This window comes from Mesoplodon bidens (genome assembly GCF_964165515.1).
Source record: "Mesoplodon bidens genome assembly, chromosome: 2".
Taxonomy (NCBI): domain Eukaryota; kingdom Metazoa; phylum Chordata; class Mammalia; order Artiodactyla; family Ziphiidae; genus Mesoplodon; species Mesoplodon bidens.
In genome coordinates this window covers 28,389,161-28,410,325 of record NC_138177.1, presented here as the reverse complement: position 1 = coordinate 28,410,325, position 21,165 = coordinate 28,389,161, and the positions used below count along the sequence as shown (strand labels likewise).

The following is a 21,165-nucleotide window of genomic DNA, read 5'->3' as shown; positions in this document are numbered from 1 at the left end:
TCCTCCTTCTTTTCTTAGTGGTCAGCACCGGGCATGGCTCAGAAAAGGTGTGTCAAATATCCGTGGAATAAACATAGTCTGTAACATAAGGTTGTAAGTTCTATAACATTTGTATAGTGTTTACAGTTTACAAAGCAGGCCAATATCCCTTACAACATGGGTATCATGATGTCTGTGGTCGACTTTAAATTTCTTCAGGACAGTGTAATATTCTGTGTGGGTCATTTGGTTGAAGCTATGCCCTAGAAGCTGCTGGCATTCTAGTATTAGGAATCCACACTCCAGGAGTAGTTAGCTAGCATCATACCAGAAAGGTCACATTCCAGAGATGGAGCTACAAATACTTTAGTCACCTTGATCTCTGATGACACCAGATGTTTTGCTAATTATCAGAGTGAGTGCCAGAAATGACTGTTGATTGGCAAAAATAACAGCTTATTAATTATCATGATGAATACTAGAGATGAGCTCTCAAAAGAATGCTCTCCACTCCTGAATAAACAGGGTGAGCACTAAAAATCCGAGTCCTCAGCCTTTGGAGATGCCATCTGAGGCTTCATCGCTATTGGTCCTGGCTCTACCACAGGTCTGGAAGATTTCTTGTTGCCAGATGCTGGCGGTAACTATGATGACAACAGAATCCTGCCTCTGCAGCCCTGTACTTCTGTTTCTCAACTTTCTAGGCAAGGTGGTGGTCAAACCATTTACAACAGCACCCTCCAATACTGTAATCTTTATCTACATGTGAATTTTGAGCATTGACATATGGTCAGTTTAAATTGTAAAACATACATATCAGATTTTGAAGACAGTACAAAAAATGTAAAATATCTCATTAATAGTTTTTTATTTTGGGTATGTGTTTAACTGACAACCTTCTGGCTATGTGTTAAAATATAATACTAAAATTGACCCCACCTCATTCTTTTTACTGTTTGTTGTTGTCGTTTTTGTTTTTTTGGCTGTGCCAGGTGGCCTGCAGGATCTTAGTTCCCCCACCAGGGATGGAAGCCATGCCCCCTTGCAGTGTGCGCTCAGAGCCTTAACCACTGGACCACCAGGGAAGCCCCTCTTTTTACTGTTTTAAATATGACTACCAGAAAATTTTAAATTACATTATGTGGCTCAAATTGTATTTCTATAGGAAAGTGCTGACCTAGGATGGAGAGCTCGACTTTCAACAAGCTAATAGGACAGATTAACTACTATTTGTGCCTGATTTCTAATAAATATTCATTTCTGAATAAGGGACAAGATTGGGTTTGATATTTGCTTTCACTTAATCTAGTGAAGAAATTGTGGGATCCTTATCCATACTGTAACAGACCAGGAAGAATTTAAAACTTTTAGGTGATCAAATGATTTAGGTCAGCTGTGAACTGTGAGCTTGTAAAAGCGATGACTACTACTAAGCTCATATACAAGATAACAGAGAAAATATACCGGGCTTGAGCCATGTAGTTTTAAAATTTTCACGTATATTCATTCTACTTGCACAACACCCTATTAAGTAGAAACCATCAACATTAATAATAAGTACTATTAATATTAATAGTCCCAATTTGACTCTCCGCTGGTTTAAGCGTAACTTCAGATTCCCCATTTGAAAGGGCTTCAGCTGGAATCACTTCTACCTCTGCCAGCTTCAGCAGCGGATTCGTACGACTTCCGCCTACGCAGCGCAGCCAATCAGGGCTGCGGGGTGAGCGACGTCACGCTCCTAAAAGTCCTCGCCAATTCCCAGAGTACTCCTATTCTCCGTCCTGCCCCTTTTCTATTTGTCAGAGGCGACCGGCGGCCATTTTAGGTTCGGGCGGAAATCCAGTTAAGACCGTGCGGTTAAAGGCCTGAAAATTAAAATCAAGGCAAACGCGCACGTTCAACTCGAGCCCAAGAAAAGAGATATCTTCACTGACCAACTAGGCGGCTGGGGACAGATGAGTGAACCGCTGGGCCGGCACCGCCGCCCATACTCAAGATGGCACCGGCCTGAGAATCACCGGCGAGGCCGCCCCATCTCAGTTCCGGGTTCTTTCGCCCCAGTGGTGGCGTTGTAGGGCTGAAGGCTGGCATCCTGTCCGGCTTCCGGACCCGTCTCTATGGTGCCGGAGAGACCGGACCTCAGAAGATTGTGGGTGTAGTGGCCAGAGTATCACTGGGGAGGCGAGGGTGGTTGGTGTCAACAGGGGGCGAAAAGGGGACCGAAGCTAAGCTCCTCGGCCGCCTCCCCCGCCGCCCTCCCGCAGGTAACAGGGAGCTCCGCGCTGCGTCCTCCGTCAGTGGGGGCCTGGGCCGGTGGGGAGGGGGCCGGGCCGGGAGCGAGGCGCCGGGGGGGTGCGGGTAGGGAACGCGCGCCCCGCTCGCGGGTCCGCGCTTGGGGCCCGCTCGGGGGCGAACTCGGCGTGGCGTCGCTGCCGGTTGAGCTCTGCTCCCCACCTCCGTGCAGTCTCCCCCAGCTTTTTGCGGGGCGCCCTGTTAACCTGGGCTTCGCGGGCGACCCCCGCTCGGGGCGGCGCTGGCGGCCGGAGCTGTCGAAGGAAGCCGCGGAGCCCGGCCTCGCGGGCAGGTGTGGAAGGTGAGGGGCCAGCTAAGCGGGAGCGCCGCCACCGCCCCTCAGAGACCCCGGGGAGTCGCGGTCGGACCCCCGCTGGCCCCCAAACCCCGCGCCCGGGCCGTCCGGCGGGGCCGAGCCGCGGGGAGCCTGGGGTTGCGCCCGCGCTGGGATGCTGCCTTCATTCTCGATCCGAGACCAGTGCCAGGCCCCCAGAGGCCCAGCTGGTTCCTGTCTTTGGGTAGTGCATTTTGTTTAGAATGAAGATGAAACAGTTCTGGGGAAATCGTATGTAGGAAGCCGTGTGAATACTCAGAGTTGGGTCCTGAATTTTGGAATCCCTGTTACTGCTCTTTTTAAGGACCCGTGTGCATACCCACATAACATCCCATGTCTTAGCAGAAATCATACTTAGTTCTTTCGGTACGCAAACGCTTCATAATGTATTGCCAGACTGAGTTCAATATAGGGAATATATACGTGAAACAGATCAAACCAAAGGGCCCGAAGTCATGTTATCACTAGATAACGAAATACCAGTCAATACCGGGTGTCCTTTGAACTCACGGTGCAAGCCCTTATCGTCGGAACTTCCAAGCTGAGGGAGCTAGGATAATGATCATCTCGATTACTTGCTGGAAAAGAACAGAGGGAGAGAGAGTTCCCCCGAGGACACTGATTTCTTAGTTTAGTGTATGAGTTGCCCAGTGACCTAGACGAGGGCTTTTAATCCCACAGGTGGCCCAGAAACTTGATGTGCTGCCCAAGGAAGCAAAAGGATGGAGGAAGATAGGTGAACAACATTTTAAAGACCATGATGCGTATTCAAGTCAGAAACTGTGTACCCCACATTTTATTATAGAGAGTGGAGATGGTAAATTCTGCAAAATACCCGTGCTAATATTAAAATATCCTTTTCTGCCTTTTTGTGACTTTTTAATTTCAAAGTTAAACGATTTGGTGTTTTCCCCTTTACTCCTTAAAACAAAAAAAGATAGTACTTTGGGAGTCCAGGTGTTACTGTTTATCAGTATTACATTTCAGTAAGTCCATTTAGCTGAATTATCATTTTTAAAGCACTGTTGATAGCAACTGTTTTTGTGCCTCTTAGGGTACAGTTTTGTGAAGTTAAGAATTACTGCTTTAAGACCATCAGATTGCAGTCAACAGCACATCTTTTTATTTCCCCCCTAATGAAGTTTGCACTGGACATAGGCTATAACCCAGCTACTCTGTAAGCGTTGCACGGATGGTATCAGTAGACTTCTGTCAACATTAATCATGCTTTCAAACCAATAAAATGTCAGTCTTTTGAGTTCTCACAAGGAAGGGGTTCATTCCTTTCAATTTTTAAGTGGCATTTCTTGGGGTCTTAGACCCAAATACATACTGCTAAGAAAAACTGCCAGTTTTAACCTCTTCCTAAAGCTTTTATAACCCTAAATTGTTAATGATCTTATAGTGGAATTCAGAATATTAAATGAAAGGTTAATAGGTGTTGTAAGGCCCAGTATTCCCACAAAAGGTATTTTGCTATTTGGAAGTGACTAAGTTCATTGAATGTCCATTGCTGTACCTCTGCTGACTGCCATTCATTCAGCCAGAGCCTGCCCCTGACTCTTGGGACCATTTTATCTCCTTTGGAGAGTAATATTAAAGCTAAGTGAATGGCATGATTTTCTGCCAATAAGATTATTTTCTTGCAGCAATTCCTTATGTGTGGATTTTGGAAAGCTGTATTTTGTGGCTAAGAGAGAGAAGGAAGTTAGACTAGCTTCAGATATACACTTTTCGAAGTAGCACTTCTCTAGCGCCTTCCTTTAGTCTGACTGGTTTTTCAGACAAGAGGAGTTAAAAAGAACTCCTGCTTGTGAAATGGCAGTTGGTTTCAAAGAACATGGACCCATTCAGGCTACCTCAGGTGTGCCTCAGGCTACCCATGATTGTAAGGATGGCAGTGAGGCAGTGGATTTGAAGCTGGGCTTCTTGTAGCCTCGAGTTGGAGTAGTAATGTGACGCTCTAAATCTAAGTTACTCTCCCAGTGTTTGCTTTTCCTTCTCCTGCTGCCAGCTGGCTTCCTCTGTACTTGCCAGGTTTCTGCTTTTACATGTCTTTGGCTTGCCATAGCCCTGACTCTACCTTATGGCATCCTTTTACCTTCAGCTGTGCTGCTAACAGACAAAAATATCTCACGTTCATTCAGATTCCTGGGGCAGACAGTGATTGTCCAGCTTAGCTCTTCATCCAGGTCATGGGTCCTAGAGATGACTAATGTGTGATTTGACTGCCCTTTGGCCCAGGGTAGGCACCTGACCCATAAAGTGTGCCCAAGAAGAAGGCAGGTGCTAAACATGACCCTCCCGACTGGGGTGGGAGTGGGAGGTTGCTGCAAGCACCCCACCATCTCCAGAATAGGGGAATTAATGGTAATTGTTCTCCAAGATCCTACATAAATGCTAATTTTATTTGTAGTCCCAGTAGAAAGGTGAGTGTTACATACACAGGTGACCCTTGAACGACATGGGTTTGAACCAAACACGTCCATTTATACGCAGATTTTTTCAGTAAGTATGCACTGCAGTACTTCACGATCTGCATTTAGTTGAATCCCCTGCGTTGGTTGAATCCTTAGATGTGGAACTGCAGGTGTGGAGGATCAACTGTAAAGTTATACTCACATTTTTGACTGAGAGGGTGTTGGTGCCCTTAACCCCTGCGTTTTTTAAGGGTCAACTGTAGTTGAGATACTTTTTAATACTGTTTTTCGTTTGGTTTTTTACTTCTCTCTATCGTTCTTAAGAAAGAGAAATTGCTTGGTAGGTAGGAACTCAGTGAATTTGTTACAAATCCAGCTTAGTTCTTATCCTCAGAAACATTCTTGGGTTTAAAAAAAAAAACGTCAATTTTAGGTAGCTTTAGCCCTTATACATGTTGTGTTCCTTATTCAGTGACTTTTTGTGACTTTTTAATTTCAAAGTTAAACGATTTGGTGTTTTCCCCTTTACTCCTTAAAACAAAAAAAAGATAGTATTTTGGAAGTCCAGGTGTTACTGTTTATCATTATTACATTTCAGTAAGTCCATTTAGCTGAATTATCATTTTTAAAGCACTGTTGATAGCAACTGTTTTTGTGCCTCTTAGGGTACAGTTTTTTTTGTGCCTCTTAGGGTACAGTATATGGGTCTGTAGGCCCTTGAAATTCTCTGTTTGGGGTATCTGTTTTGAGCAGCATTACATACTCCGGTAACCTAGTAAGCGTTGTATGGAACTTCACCAAAGTGGAAAAAAATCCAAATAGAAGGTCAGTATATAATGATTCTTGGGTTTATATTTACCCAAAGGATACAGATTTTAAACTGAATTTTTTTAAAGATCCACATAGAATTTTGGGCTGTTTTTTAGAACTAGCAACTTGTTTCCCACACTGCCAGAGTTGGTAAGAACTCTTTTTATCTTTTATTTTTTAAACAATGATAAAGCCAGAACTGAAAACTGCCACGAACTTTTCAGATGTGTTGTCTGGCCTATACAGGTTTAAAAATATTTGAGCCAATGTTGGAAAATAGGAAATTTCCACATAACTATTCAGGCTCGTGGCTCTTTATGGTAAATGGTGTGACCTGCCAACTCTGAAATGGCAGTCCTGGTTGGAACCTTGTGATGGTGGCTCCCGTCAGAGTGCAAGCCCAGTCAGTAGGTGCCTGTGCACACAGTAGGCCTTTTGCTGTTCCACCAATACTGCTGCACTGCTGTGCATTGTCTTTTGTAACCATGTGAGTTTGTAACCCTGTTGTAAAGAAAGATATGCTCTTTTATGGAAGATTTGGGAGGTGCAGGCAAATGTATGTCTATGTTTGTGTATATATGTGAATCATCCATGATCTGATGCCCACAACAAACCTCTGTTAATACTTTACATATTTTTTCTAGTGTGTGTGTGTGTGTGTATATGCATGTGTATGTATATATATAGATAGCTATAGCTATAGATCACTCATCACTATAATCATAATCCAAATACTGAATATATCCATTCTCCCCAAAGTTTCCTTATACTCCTTTGTAATCCTTTCCTCTCCTGTGGCCCCTCTAACTGCCCTCACCCCAGGCAACCACTGATCTATTTTCTGTCATTATATAGTAGTTTGCATTTTCTGGAATCTCATGTACGTGTGGGTTGTCTTTTTAACATTTGAGATTATGCAATTTTGCGTTTTCCCCTCTTTAGCCTAACTCTGAAGACAGTTAACGGGATTGTACTTTTTCTGATGTTTATTGTCATTTGCGTTCAATGAGTAGTCTGTTTCCTTTCCCATTAGTCCACAGGTGTTTTAGTGTTTTCTTGGTTTATATGCACTCTCCATTTGTTAACATGTTTTTCATCATTGTTAGAAATATTCTCCAGTTCGTATTGTTTTCCTTAGAATTGTAGGTTATTTTAGATATGCAGAAGCTCATCATCTTTGAGTGATCGAGTTTTGCAGCACTTTGCTCTGCGAGGCAGGACATGAGTGGCTTTAGGGAGCAGGAGAGCTCTTACTCTGTATTTGATCGCGTTTCCACTGCGACGGTTCTGCGTGTGCGCAGTGGGGGGTTGGGAGCAGCGGCAACCGCGCGTGTCTGTTTGGTTAAGTGTATTTTCTCTAGAGCTGAAAGTTGTTAATTGACAAGCATTGCAGGTAACTTGCTGAACATTTACTATTTCTGTTGTCAAACGGCCTACTTTTTGAGGGTTGTAGGAACTAGTAGGTTTGAGTGCCTGGGTCTGGGTGCTCGGCTATCTCTGCCTCATGTCTCAGATAGAGACTCAATGTTAGGAAATGTTTTCTTTCAGGTCTGCTTGGCTTTGAGGAGCTGCAGCACCCCTGCGTCACGGCCTAAGGGATGGGCTCAGAGAACAGCGCTTTGAAGAGCTATGCCCTGAAGGAACCACCGTTCACCTTACCCTCTGGACTTGCTGTTTACCCCGCTGTATTGCAGGATGGCAAACTGGCTTCGGTTTTTGTGTATAAGAGAGAAAACGAAGACAAGGTTAATAAAGCTGCCAAGGTACTGTAATAGGTGACTACCTAATAGTTAGTACTTTTTACTGTCGTCTTGTTTTCTATTAAAATATGAAATTAATAAACTTTAAAGGGGGTAGGTCATAAGGAATAATATTTTTATTCATGTCCTTTAAAAATATAGTTGCCCTTACTTCACGGGAATGTCTCCAACTTGCACGACAAGGTCAAGTACCATAGGTAAGCCAAAGGCTTTATGCAACTCAGCGTGATATCTCTTATCATCCTATTTTATTTTATTTTATTTTTTTTATTTATTATTTTTTTTTTGGCGGTACGCGGGCCTCTCACTGCTGCGGCCTCTCCCGCTGCGGAGCACAGGCTCCGGACGCGCAGGCCCGGCGGCCATGGCTCACGGGCCCAGCCGCTCCGCGGCATGTGGGATCTTCCCGGACCGGGGCACGAACCCGTGTCCCCTGCATCGGCAGGCGGACTCTCACCCACTGCGCCACCAGGGAAGCCCTTATTTTATTTTTTTTAGTGAGAAAGTTTGGGAGGTGATTTTACATGGCTCATAGAAGATAAAGGGACTTTAGCTTAGCAAAAATGCTCTTAAGTATGGATAACATATTAATTGGTGTATTGATGATGGACCTGGAAATGAAATATTTTAGGAACTGTAGCTACTGTTTTTTCTTTTCCTGAGGCATTGTGATGCTCCCAGAAAGAAGGTGAAACTGGAATGTGGGACTGGATGCCCCGGAAGGAATGTGACCTTGGCTCTAGTTCTTGCCGAGGGAGCTTAGAGCGTTAGCTTCTGGTGGCTTCAGTTTCCACCTGCCTCACACCTCCTAAGCACTCCTCCCGGTAAAGGGTGCCAGTGCCATGCTGGCTGACCTGCTGTCAGGGGACCCTGGCCTCTTATTAGAAAAAGTGATTCCTCTTTGGAATACAATTCAAGAATACAGCCCTAGGTGTCTTTTCAAATTTAGTGAAAACAAAGGTATTAGGTGATATTTCCTTGGATAGCTAGCTGCTTCTTTGGGTATTCAGGCATTCAGATTATCTTCAGGAAGGTTCTAAAAAGGCACGCATTAATTAACTCTTCGTTGTTTACTATGGCAGGCATACTTTTCAGATTGATTTGGTATCTTTATTTTGTTAGAGTTATGATCTATATACCTTGAGTCACTTTGTACTATCAACAAGAATGAAACATTGATATCTATTTCATAGGTCTGTTTAAATGGTTTGTACCTTTTTTATGATTATAAAGGGCTATGTTATAATATGTAATATTAGTAATATAATTTTGGCATTTTGTTTGTCACACCGGTTCATTATTTGATGTCTCTGATCAGGCATGAAGTTAACCGTTGTAAGGTGGTTCCTGAGGAAAACGTTCCTCTCAGGATGCATTTTCCATTAATGGACTGTGATAAAAAGTGTAGCTGGCCGTTGTATTGCTAAGTAATTGTGCTTTTTGGTAAGACTACGTGTTTGTCTCTTTTCCATCCCAACTAGGAATTGTTAATAATTTTTTATTGTGATTTTGCAAAAGGTAAAATGCCTTGCCTCCCTGTCTTATTAACTGTATGTACAGTTAATATCTGACATACTTCCTGTTATTTTCATCTGATAAGATTGCACTTTTTTTAGTAATAATTTAGAGCAACTGTTACTCGTAAAGTACTAGTGATTTACAATTCTTAGGGTTTTTTTCATAAGACCATAAGATTATTGAAAATTACATTAATCTTTATGGTGCATGTACCAAGAAAGTAGAACAACACAGGTCAGAAAGGTTCTAAAGGAAAAAAACAAAGACCTGTGCTCAATGTTTGAGGACTTCCGTGCCGTAGGAATTGCAGAGCCTGAGAGGGAGGACTTTTTCCCCCTTGGTATCTGTGCATACTCTTCTGAGCCATGACTGAGCATTTTCAAGTAGTTCATACTTGTCTCTCATGTTCTTCAGGCCATTATGTGGCTTTGAATACCTGAGCCATGAATCTGAGAAATTTGAAATGGCAACAAAACGATAAGGAGTTTAGATGTAGGTTACAGTACTTGAGAAATGTCTGGCGTTGCGTCAGGTTTTAGGAACTTGATTTCCGAGACACCTGAAGTATTAAGACACCATAGGTAGCTTGCCTCACTTTCTCTAGAGTTCAGGCTCCTAGTTCTACCACTGATAGTTCTAATGACCATTTCAAGCAGGTATGGCAGTGTTTTCCTTACCAAATATTGTTAGGTAGCGATTATAGTCTTCCTCCACTGTTGTAAATAAAAAATAACAATCACAGCACACTGTTCAACCTCTGAAAAAAGACGAAATGCAAGTATAACCTTTGGCCACAAAACAACATCAGAAATACTTCAAGTCCATCATATCTTCTCATCTTATCTTGAATTCATTCGCTACAATAGTATAACTTTCTCACTGGTGATTACGACTCATTTCTAACCAATAGCCTATAAGGAATGATAAATCCTGAGGCAGAACTTGGTTACTGTGGTTTGCTATAATATAATCTAAGTGCTTAGTTAGGGCTTCATGGTGGGTACAGGCTCAAAGAATGATTCCTGAGTGTCTTTATACCAAGCAGCCACATCGGAGTAGATATATGGATGCTATGTCAGGGCTCTGTTTAGTGCCGTAGGAGACATTATGCTCTTCTCCATGATGGGTTCAGGCTGCTTTGTGGAAAGGTTGGTCAACATATTTGAGAACCACATTGTGTGGGCACAAGAAAGAAATAGAAGGGATGAATGCTGTGCTTGCGTTCTGTTTGGAAAATGCTTTCCTGCTCTTCCTTAAGTTGACGTTTTCCTTCTGTTCCTCTCCCTCTCCAGCCCTTTTCTATGCTATTTACAACCCTCATTCCAGTAAATCAACTTCCCTACATCGTCAGCTTTTAAAAAAATGATTTCCTTCCCCTCATGATCAAAACCTGGTTCTCTTACAAGGCTTCTGAGCGTCAGCTGCTCAGAAGAACTTGGGAAGTATCCCTCCTCCCTCAGGTGTGATAGGGTCTCCAGGGGGAACTGGCCCTTTGCCAGCTCCCACCACAGTTTTCAGACTTCACAGTCTCATCCTTTTTTCTCTAAATATCTGTCAGAGCCTCTTGTCTGAACTCTAGATCTATATTTCCACCTGCCTATTGAATATCTCCACCTGGGTATTCCAGCAGCACCCAAATGCAGGCTTTCCCAACATAGAAATCTTTTTTTTTTAACTTTTTATTTTATATCTAAGTATAGCCGATTATCAATGTTGCGATAATTTCAGGTGCACAGCAAAGGGACTCAGCCATACATATCCGTGTATCCATTCTCCCCCAAACTCCCCTCCCATCCAGGCTGCCACATAACACTGAGCAGAGTTCCCTGTGCTATACAGCAGGTCCTTGCTGGTTATTTATTTTAAATATAACAGTGTGTACATGTCATCCCAAACTCCCTAACTATCCCTTCCCACCAGCACCCCCCACCCCGGTAACCATAAGTTCTCTTAAGTCTGTGAGTCTGTTGCTGTTTTGTAAATAAGTTCATTTGTATCATTTCTTTTCCGATTCCGCATATAAGGGATATCATACTATATTTCTGTTTCTCTGTCTGACTTCACTCAGTATGACAATTTCTAGGTCCATCCATGTTGCTGCAAATGGCATTATTTCATTCTTTTTAATGGCTGAGTAATATTCCACTGTATATATGTACCACATCTTCTTTATCCATTCCTCTGTCGATGGACATTAAGGTTGCTTCCATGTCTTGGCTGTTGTAAACAGTGCTGCAATGAACATTGGGGTGCATGTATCCTTTTGGACCATGTTTTTCTCCAGATACATGTCCAGGAGTGGGATTGCAGGGCCATATGGTAGCTCTGTTTTTAGTTTTTTAAGGAACAACGTAGAATTCTTTATTCCTTTCCCTTTCTGCATTTTATTCCTAGTTTATGATCTAACCTACAGGCAGTGGGCATTTAAAGACAGAGCATACTTACCATCTTTATCTCAGATTTGCATCTTAGGGGTACAAGGAAGAATATTTCCCCCTGAAGATTCTTGCCCTCTAGTATAGGCATCTTGTTATTTTGTCATTATTTCTTTAATAGAGTAAAATTAAGGCTCTCTCCCTGTCTTAAAACTTGCAAGTGAATTTGAGCTATAGTTAAGAACTACTACTTTTTGTTGTTTTCAAAGTGAAGTAGCAAATTAGAGGTAGAATGGTGATGAAACGTTAAGCCCCTAAGGCTTGAATTCGTTCTCTGGGTAGCTGAGTCATAACTGATTCCTGAAAAGGAGGGATAGTTTATTTTCAAGACTAGAGTCACACACTTAACATCTCTGTGTGGGCATAGATAAGTATACATATTGGCACATTATCTAGTACTACTCATATTTAATAATAAAGGTCCTTACTCAGAATCCTTTTTCAAAGACCAGCACCTAGTACAGTGAGTGAGATGTGATAGGCATCAGTAACTTTGGGACAAATGCTTTCAAGTTACTCTCATCTGACAACAGTCACCTTTCTCCACCAGAACAAGAGCCATTTATGTCTTTAATTGATGTTCATTGAGAAAATATCCTAGTTACGGCTAGCAAACACCTCTTGTTGTTCCCTCTGTTCTTTGGAGCAGCAGAAGCTTGGATCTGTTTGATTAGTAACTGCTAACCTTTCCTGTGAATCTGTGCATAATTTTTGCATAACATTGTGTGTGCCAAAGGGGAGTGACAAGTAAGGTTTTTGCTAAGTTAAGAGCTTTGTTCAGAATCATGCCAGAGTTATACCGTTCTTCATTCAACAAACAAAAAGTCACTTTGGATAAAGAATTTTGCTGGTCATGTAAGGTTAAAAGGATAAACAGAAGCAAAATGGAACATGTTATTTATTAATCAGGTGAACATCTATTGACTGTGTATTTTCATGCCAGCACTGAACCAGGTAGCATTCCTTCTGACTTACCAGTCTGCCCTGAGTATTAGAAGGAGAATAAAAGGTTTAAAACCAAAGGAGAATAATTAGTGCCCTAAGACACAAAAGCTGAATGAAGACTTTTTCCTGAACAGGCGAAAATGAAGTATTTCATGTTTGGCTTGCAAATTATTTGAAATGTTTCTTATAATGAAAATATGAAAGAGGCTGCATAATTTTACTTAGAAACCACAGCTCCAAAGATAGCTGTAGGAAGCTCTCTTCATTTAACACACCTGCATTCAACCAACCTGCTAGCACAATTCTTGGCTTATCTGGACCTTTGCTGTATTTACATGGGTATGTATGGATTGTTTTAAAAGCTGATATACAAATTAACGGTTTATAATTGCTAGTTAAAAATTTTTTCTTAGCTCTTTGTTGTTTATTAGAGTAAATCAGGGGAGGGTAACAGCTTCCTTCTTAAGAATAAACAAAAAATCCTATCGGGGCTATCCCCAGAGTTGGCAAAATTTGAGATAAGAAAATAAATTGGGCAAATCAATCCACTCAGAATATTCTCCTATGATCTTACCTGGGAGAAGTTTAATAGACAAGTGTGAGGTGACTGATATAAAACTTGTACCAGTGCTGGGTTATGGGCTCTTAAACTATCCCGTGTTCTTCTGAGAAGATGTCTTGGAACATTCCAAGCTAAGTGCATATTTGTGAAAATGAAACCTGATATTATATTGGGGGCTGTTCTCCAAGTGAAATTTTCCATCAATCTACTCCCAATTTGATGATTGGTTTACAAGGCTTCCCCAACGTCCAGTGGATTGTACAGGGTAGAGCTCAGAGATTTAAAGTCATGTAATTTCTTTTAGAAAAACTGGGTGATTTGTAAGGAAAACCACCAATCCAGTATTTAAGTTTTGCTGTAAATACATGATAAGATTATTACCTGGGTTGGGAATTTTGGCTTATGGATGTCCTAAGTTACTCAGGTCAAATTTTAGGGGATAAACAGCATGGGTGGAGATTGGAAAAATCTGGATCTGGTAAGTCTGTTATAAAACCAACCAGGGAAGGAAAGCAACTCAACAGAATTAACCTCGTGTTCAGACACAAAATTGTTTTATATTTGTCATCCATCTGTGTATACTCTTTGCTAAGAAAATAAGACAAAGGAAAAAGATGTGTGTTTTGGGGGAGAATACTCCATATTAGGAGGTTCTAAAGTGGGTTATCCATACCCTAGGGATTGGGCAGTATGATGCATTGCCATTTGGGGAAAACATATCAAGAATGTCTATTTAAGTTTACCTTTAATCTTTTATTTTGGTACTTTATCTTTTTTTCCATTTATTTATTTTTGGCTGCGTTGGATCTTCGTTGCTGCACACAGGCTTTCTCTAGTTGCAGCAAGCAGGGGCTGCTCTTCGTTGCGGTGCGTGGGCTTCTCATTGTGGTGGCTTCTCTTTGTTGAGGAGCATGGGCTCTAGGTGTGCAGGCTTCACTAGTTGTGGCATGAGGGCTCAGTAGTTGTGGCTTGCAGGCTCAGTAGTTGTGGCGCATGGGCTTAGTTGCTTTGTGGCATGTGGGATCTTCCCAGACCACGGCCTGAACCCGTGTCCCCTGCATTGGCAGGTGGATTCTCAACCACTGCGCCACCAGGGAAGTCCTGGTACTTTCTATTTTGTGGGTGTTTTATAGTAGTACATGTATTTTATATATATAACATATATACAAAATATATATTACACATTCATATAATATATATTATGCATAAGCTACATATTTCACCTTTTTACTGGTGTGAAGTGTGTGAACAAAAACCTTTGACGATCACTTTTCTAGATGATAAAAAGATAGAAGTTTTAAAGATGGTTGAATATTTTAGTATTTTTTAGTATTCCATTTTAATTTATCTTGACTTGGGGTCTGTATTTCTTTATTTTTTTTAAATGGTTGCACTAAGGACTTCAGTATACATAACTAACTTTTAATAGTCTACTCTTGGTTAGTATTGTACCACAGTCAAATAAAATGTAGAAGCCTTGGAATCATATAGGTGTCTCCAGCCCCCAGCCCTGCCGTTCTTTGGTTACATATATATCAACTGTATGTGCACACTAGCACACAGGCGTACATATACATCACACACATTGAAAACCTCACCAGGCAGTGTTACAGTATTTACGTAGGCATCTATATTTTAAATAAGAAGTAAAAAATAGCCTTCAAATTTATCCTGAGGTTTATTATTTCTGATTTCTGATGCTCTTCCTTCAATCCTGAAGATCTAAGTTTCCCTTTGATATTATTTCCTCTTAAGCTTGAAGGACTTTAACATTTTTGTAGAGCAAATCTTGTAGCAACAACTTTTCTATTTTCGATGATCAAAAATGCCTTTATTTTGCCTTCTTTCCTAAAGGATATTTTTGCTAGATACAGAATTCAGGGTTGATTTTTTTTTTCTTTCATTGCTTTAAAGATAGTTCCCCTTTGTCTTTTGGACTCTGTTTTCTTATGAGAAATTAGTATCATACAGTTCGTTATTTCTCTCCACCTGTGTTGTTTTTCTCTAGCTGCTTCCAACATTTTTTAATATATCTTTGATTTTCAGCAGTTTGATCATAATGTAGTTCTGTTTATCCTATTTGGTGTTCATTGAAGCTCTTAAATCTGTAAACTTAACTATTTGGCCAAATTTGGGAAGTTTTCAGCCATTATATTTTTTAGCCCCAATTCTCTCTTCTTTCTTTTTTGGAACTCCAATTATATGCATTAAATTTTTTGTTATTGTCACCCAGGTTTCTGAAGCTCTGATCTTTTTTTTTTTTTTTTTTAATACTTTTTCCTCTTTGTTCTTTAGATTGGTTAACATCTTCAGGTTTACTGACGCTTGCCTCTGTCATCATCATTCTGTTTTTCAGTCCATCCATTGAAGTTTTTATTTGTAATATTTTATTTTTATTTTCCAGAATTTCCATTTAGTTCTTTTATGTAACATTCATATCTCTTCTGAGAACTTCTGTCTTACTATTTATCTCATAACTGTTTCCTTTACCTCCAGTGGGAATTGTTATAGTAGCTGCTTCAAATTCTTTCTGATAATTCTCTCTCTGGTCTATCTGGTGGTCAATCTCGGGATTGATATTTGTTGGTTGTCTTTTCACATTTTCATGGTTCTTTGTCAGTTGAGTGACTTTGGATTGCATTCTGGACATGTTGAATGTCCTGTTGCATAGACCTTGGTTCTGCTGTAGTCCTCTGGAGAATATTGATGTTTTTTGTTTGCAGGCAGTCAATCCCCTTGGGTTCAAGCTTCTTCTTCTTCTTCTTCTTCTTCTTTTTTTTTTTTTTTTTTTTAACTACTCTCCTTCCACCCTTCCTGTGCATGGTAGTTCAAACCTTAGTTCTATTTCTCAAAACTTTGCTGTGCTACTTTGGGTCTGTCCTATGCGTGTTTGGTTCAGGGGTTAGTCTGAGACCTGCGTAGGTATACAGATAACTAGGGCATCTCCTTTTCCCTCCCTTAGCTCTTTCTCCTCTGGGACAGCTTCCTCATACTCAGCCCTGCTTTGGTTCTCCTGGCCAGAAAGATGGCAAGGTTTCTCTCAGAGTTTTAGCCACCTTTGCTGCACTGCTCTGCACCTGGGGACTGCCTTCAGTGCACAGCTGTGAGAAGGGACATTCCCTGAACCAGGAAACTCCCCCCAATGGGTGACTCCCCTCCATAATCTACGTGTTTTTGTTTGCTTTTCAGAGTTCTTAGGTAGTCGTTTTTGGCACTTTGTTAAGAGTTTACAGCAGTAATCACTGGAGATCTAGGCTCTTGGGGTGCTTACCCTCCCATCATGGAACTGGAATTCTCTGTAGAGTAATGTAAATGTTGGTAAAGTGAATACTGTCAGAACAAGTCACGTACTCTTCTCTGCCTTTTTTGAAACTTGGTGGGTAGGTGGGAGCGGTAAGGAGCTGGAAAAGACCTTGAATGTAAGTATACATTTTCTGACTTGACTATGATGTTAATGAAACTATAGTTAATCTTGTTTTGAGTCATTAACTTCACCAACTCTTCTGTTTACATTTTTAAAGCACTTGAAGACACTTCGTCACCCGTGCTTGCTAAGATTTTTATCTTGCACTGTGGAAGCAGATGGTATTCATCTTGTCACTGAGCGAGTGCAGCCTTTGGAAGTGGCTTTGGAAACATTGTCTTCTGCAGAGGTCTGTGCTGGGATCTATGATATATTGCTGGCTCTTATCTTCCTTCATGACAGAGTAAGTAACCTGGACACAGTCTGCCTCACAGGCTCTCATGTAGACCAGGGGTGGGGTGCTGGGAGGAGGCTGATGTATGGGGTAGTGCTGGTGAATTACGGTATCTGTAGAAATCATAAGTTACTGTTCTTATCAGAAGGCTTCCTGAGGGAAAACAGCATATAAGATGCTACAGACAGACAAGTGGTTTGTGGAACAGGCAACAAGTTCTTTGTCCCTGGGCAGTTATTTATAGAACTTTATTTCAGTTTACTATAGTCTCTCTCTAGTTTTGGATAAGTCTTTACATAAAAATAGCTACAGCTGGTATTTGTTATTAAGTCAAGATAAAGGTTGAGTAACATCAGTGCTGCTGATGGACCAACGTTCCTATTTGTTTTCAGGAGTTGTTTTTTTTTTTTTTTTTAGATTTTAAAGAAAGAAATGACCATTTCTTAGAAAGCGGCAGAGTTTTACACACCCCTTTCCATTCAAGTAGGTGGTACCAAAGAGAGATCGCCCCTAACACTGTGGCAGTGTTTGCTATGAAGGGGATAGAGTATTTTGTTTACTTCTTGTCTATTTCTTAACAGTATTATTGAGCTACTATTTGTTAATGGAATTTACATTCTGAAGTATTAAGGCCTTTGGCAGCCCCCCTCCCCCCCCAGGTTTAAAAACACCAGTTACAAGTTAGAAGCACTTGAATTTGACTCATCTTAATGTGCTTTTAAAACATTTTTCTGTTATTGGGAGACAGACTCTCCAGATATCACCTTGGATTTATCATCTCTTGAAGTATGTCTAAGATTCACATAAGTAGAATTATTAATGCCCCACTGTGGAGGAATATTTTCTTTGTTGGAGAAATGCGTGAATGTGGTAAAAAGTTTGAATAGTATGAGAGTGCAGATAGGGAAAAACAAGTCCCTGCCTCATCCTTGAATCCAGCGTCCTACTTCTCTCCATCGACAACCATGATGATCTGTGTGTTAGTCCAGAGATATTCCTTGTGTGTATAAAGCAGACATCTCTGTGCTTATTCTCCTTCGCTTTTTCTCAAGCGGAAACACACCATGCATACTATTTTGAGCTTTCCTTTGAAAAATATATAACTTGGAGTGTTTTATATAAAAACGTGTACGTATTTGATCTGGTGGGTAGAATATTTAAAATGCACTTACCTACTGGAATAATTTCTGGTTTGGAGAAAAACATACTTCAACCCTGTTCTCGTTTTCTTCTTCCCTCTCACTTATTTGACGGTACTATTTTTTATAGTTTTACATTTGGCTCTTCTGTGGTCTGTGGGATATTTCTGGTGGTCCTTATCATTCCATTTTCCTCTTCCTCAGGCAGAATTTTTTTAATGCCTACTGACAAGATTTCAGGTGAAGTGGATCTGGGTTCGTGATAGAATGTAGGTGAGAAAGAATTTAGAGGAGAAAATTAATACAATAACCTATGGGAGCAAAGATAAATTGTACCTTTCAAGGCATTTGAAGCATACAATGTAGGTTAAAAAGACTTGCAAATTTATGTTTAAGGACACTTGTATCTCCTGACTCCCATGGAGATGGGGTTGTGTAATATCTGTGCAGTGGCTTTTACGTCTTTATTAACCTGCCTCACCAGGCAGGGGGAGATAAGCCTTTCTACTGTGTTTTTTCCCTTTTTTCTAACCTCATAATGTTTAAGCAGCCTCATTCAATTTGTCATTCCTTGAAGTTGTAGTTCTGTTTATTATGCCACAAGTAGGAAGACTTGCCATAATTTTTTTTTTTTTTTTTGGTAATGAGTACTTAGTTTTTTAAAACTTGTACTCAGAAAATTGGAGTGGCAATCTTCTTCCTGTTCTTTTTTTCCAGGGACACCTCACACACAACAATGTCTGTTTATCGTCTGTGTTTGTGAGTGAAGATGGGCACTGGAAACTGGGAGGAATGGAAACAGTCTGTAAAGTTCCTCAGGCCACACCAGAGGTAAGCCAGGTGACAGGCCCTCTTTGTTATTCAGAATTTGATAGCATTTTGGGGTGTGGTTCTCCCCTAGGGACTTTCCTTCAATGTTAGTGTGGTCTCAGATTCAGAGACTTGACTTTTTTGTCAATACTCGTATCCATAGAATTGTGGGATTTTACTCTCCAGGGGGAGACTAGGAGTCATTTATTCTTTTCTCCTCATTCTATACTTGAGGAATCAGACTGAAAGAGGTAGAGAGGCTTGGTCAAATTTTTAATTAAATGCCCGTCCTCTGTGTTCCTGTAGTAGCCTGTACTTAATTTTCCCACTGAATGTTTAATATTGGAATTACCTTCATGTGTCTGTCTTCTTTACCAGTGGTTGAGCTTCTTGAGGGTGATAGTCTCGTATACTTATCTTTATATATCCACCTAGAATAGTGCCTGACACATATTAGGTACATTAGAAATGTTCACTGAACAGTCCTTCAAGTTGTCCAGAGTCATACGCCATGTCTTGAGAGCAGTGCATTGCAGCTGCTCCTAGTGGGCTGCGTTGTTGCTGCCTGTGGTACTTCTTGAACAGTAACTGTGTCTGACAGAGATCTACATATTTCCCTCCTGGGTTGAGCAGCCTTGCTATTCTCTGTTTTGTTTACTGTTTTCACCATCTTGCATGTTGCCACTAGACTTAACTCTTTTTTTTTTTTTTTTTTTTTTTGCTGTACGCGGGCCTCTCACTGCTGTGGCCTCTCCCGTTGCGGAGCACAGGCTCCGGACACACAGGCTCCGCGGCCATGGCTCGCGGGCCCAGCCGCTGCGCGGCATGTGGGATCTTCCGGGATAGGGGCACGAACCCGTGTCCCCTGCATCGGCAGGCGGACTCTCAACCACTGCGCCACCAGGGAAGCCCTAGACTTAACTCTTTTTAAAACAGAAAAACCACTCCCGTCACAATTACCCTATTGACAGGGTGGCTCCCTGACTTACTGATGAGGTGGTCCTCTGACTTCCTGACCCGGCCTAATTTCCCTTGTTCCCTTGTGTGCAGCTTCCACATGGGGGCCTTGTTGCATGTGCACCTTCAGGGGCTCTAGCTCAATTCAAATGCTCCTTCCACCGCGAAGACATTCCTTTTTTATTTCTGCCCCTGTTGATCGCTTTCTTCTCAGAAGTCAGCTTACATCTAATTAGTATACCAGGACGTAATTCTTCCTGTGGGGTTCATCCCAGATTCTTTACCGTGGCATACAAGGCCCTTCACATTCTCCTCCCCAGCCTACTTTTAGCTCCGTATACCACTCAGTTGTTGAGCTACACTCCGGTTGCATCCTGTTCCACGCAGCTCAGCTGTGTTCTCATGGGTGGTCCTCTTTCACCCTCTTCTTTGTGTGCCATTCTGTTGCTGGGATGCCTTTCTTCCCCTGGGTTCTCTGCAGGATGTAAGATCCGGCTGACGCCTAGCTGAAGTCTAGATCTGTCTAAGTCTCCTCTTTGTGAAGCCCTCCCCCAGGGGTTCCCTACCCAACAAGAGTTCGTTCCCTCCTAGGCTTCCATGGCACTCAGCCAGCACACATTATCGCAGTTCTTAGTTTATGTTCTAGGTTGTGAGCACCTGGCTGGGGACGGGGATTTATTGCATTCATTTTGTTTTCCTGGTGCCCTAAATGGCGCTTGGGACATATAAGCTCTTGAAAAATAGTCTTTGAATCAGTGAATGAATGTACTTGTTCTGTGGATGTTGGCTTTGTCTCTGTAGTTTATAAGATCCTCATATATCTCATGTGACAGCAAACCTTATGATTGACTTGACTCAGTGAGCAGATTAATGATAGATTTGTTCTCCGCTAGAGAAGCCTTTTATTTGTTAATATCTGTGCAGGATGAGAAAGAAGTATTTTTAATTTCCTTATAAGGAAATCAGTTACAGAGATGCCTCTGAACACCAGAGGGTTTCTGTTAAACCAGCTGAAGGGGAAAGGAAAGGGAACTGGTAACTTATTTTCCACTAAGCCTTGTGCCATGCCAGGCACCGTATCTACATTTTTTAGTTATCAGGATTTTAAATTTATGCATTTAATGTGTGGCATTGGTTTGAAGGTTTCATTGCTGCTGTTTCCATTGCTCTTTGCTTTTGTAACTTAATGTAAGAGATTGGTTCACCAAACATATGCTTGAATTACTTTCCTTAATTTATTTCTCTGTCTAGTTTCTGAGGAGTATTCGGTCAGTAAGAGACCCAGCATCTATCCCTCCTGAAGAGATGGTAAGAGGATACGCTTCAGATGTAATGAAGGCTTCTTTGTGTAACTGAGTATGAAACTTTAAAAACACCTTTCCTCTGCCCACCTCCTTCTTTGCTAAGTTTTAGATGCCTCATAATTCCTCTGGCCTTGAAGGCTTCTAAGACTTACTGTATCATCACAGCAGAAAGCCTTTTTCTTGACACTCAGCTTACATT

General features: G+C 41.4%; 1 protein-coding gene across 2 annotated transcripts in view; it reads left to right on the top strand.

The window, feature by feature from the left end:
• The first annotated feature begins 1,810 nt into the window (after positions 1 to 1,810).
• Positions 1,811 to 21,165, top strand: part of SCYL3 (SCY1 like pseudokinase 3) — a 40,071-nt gene continuing 20,716 nt past the window's right edge. Inside the window, exons 1-5 of one of the 2 annotated variants that reach the window (XM_081224623.1) lie at positions 1,811 to 2,246; positions 7,387 to 7,601; positions 16,580 to 16,765; positions 18,613 to 18,726; positions 20,914 to 20,970. In XM_081224623.1, coding sequence (XP_081080749.1) covers positions 7,437 to 7,601; positions 16,580 to 16,765; positions 18,613 to 18,726; positions 20,914 to 20,970 — 522 coding nt within the window. In that variant the 5' untranslated portion in view covers positions 1,811 to 2,246; positions 7,387 to 7,436. The remainder of the gene's footprint in view (positions 2,247 to 7,386; positions 7,602 to 16,579; positions 16,766 to 18,612; positions 18,727 to 20,913; positions 20,971 to 21,165) is intronic. The other variant, XM_081224622.1, reaches the window with a different exon arrangement.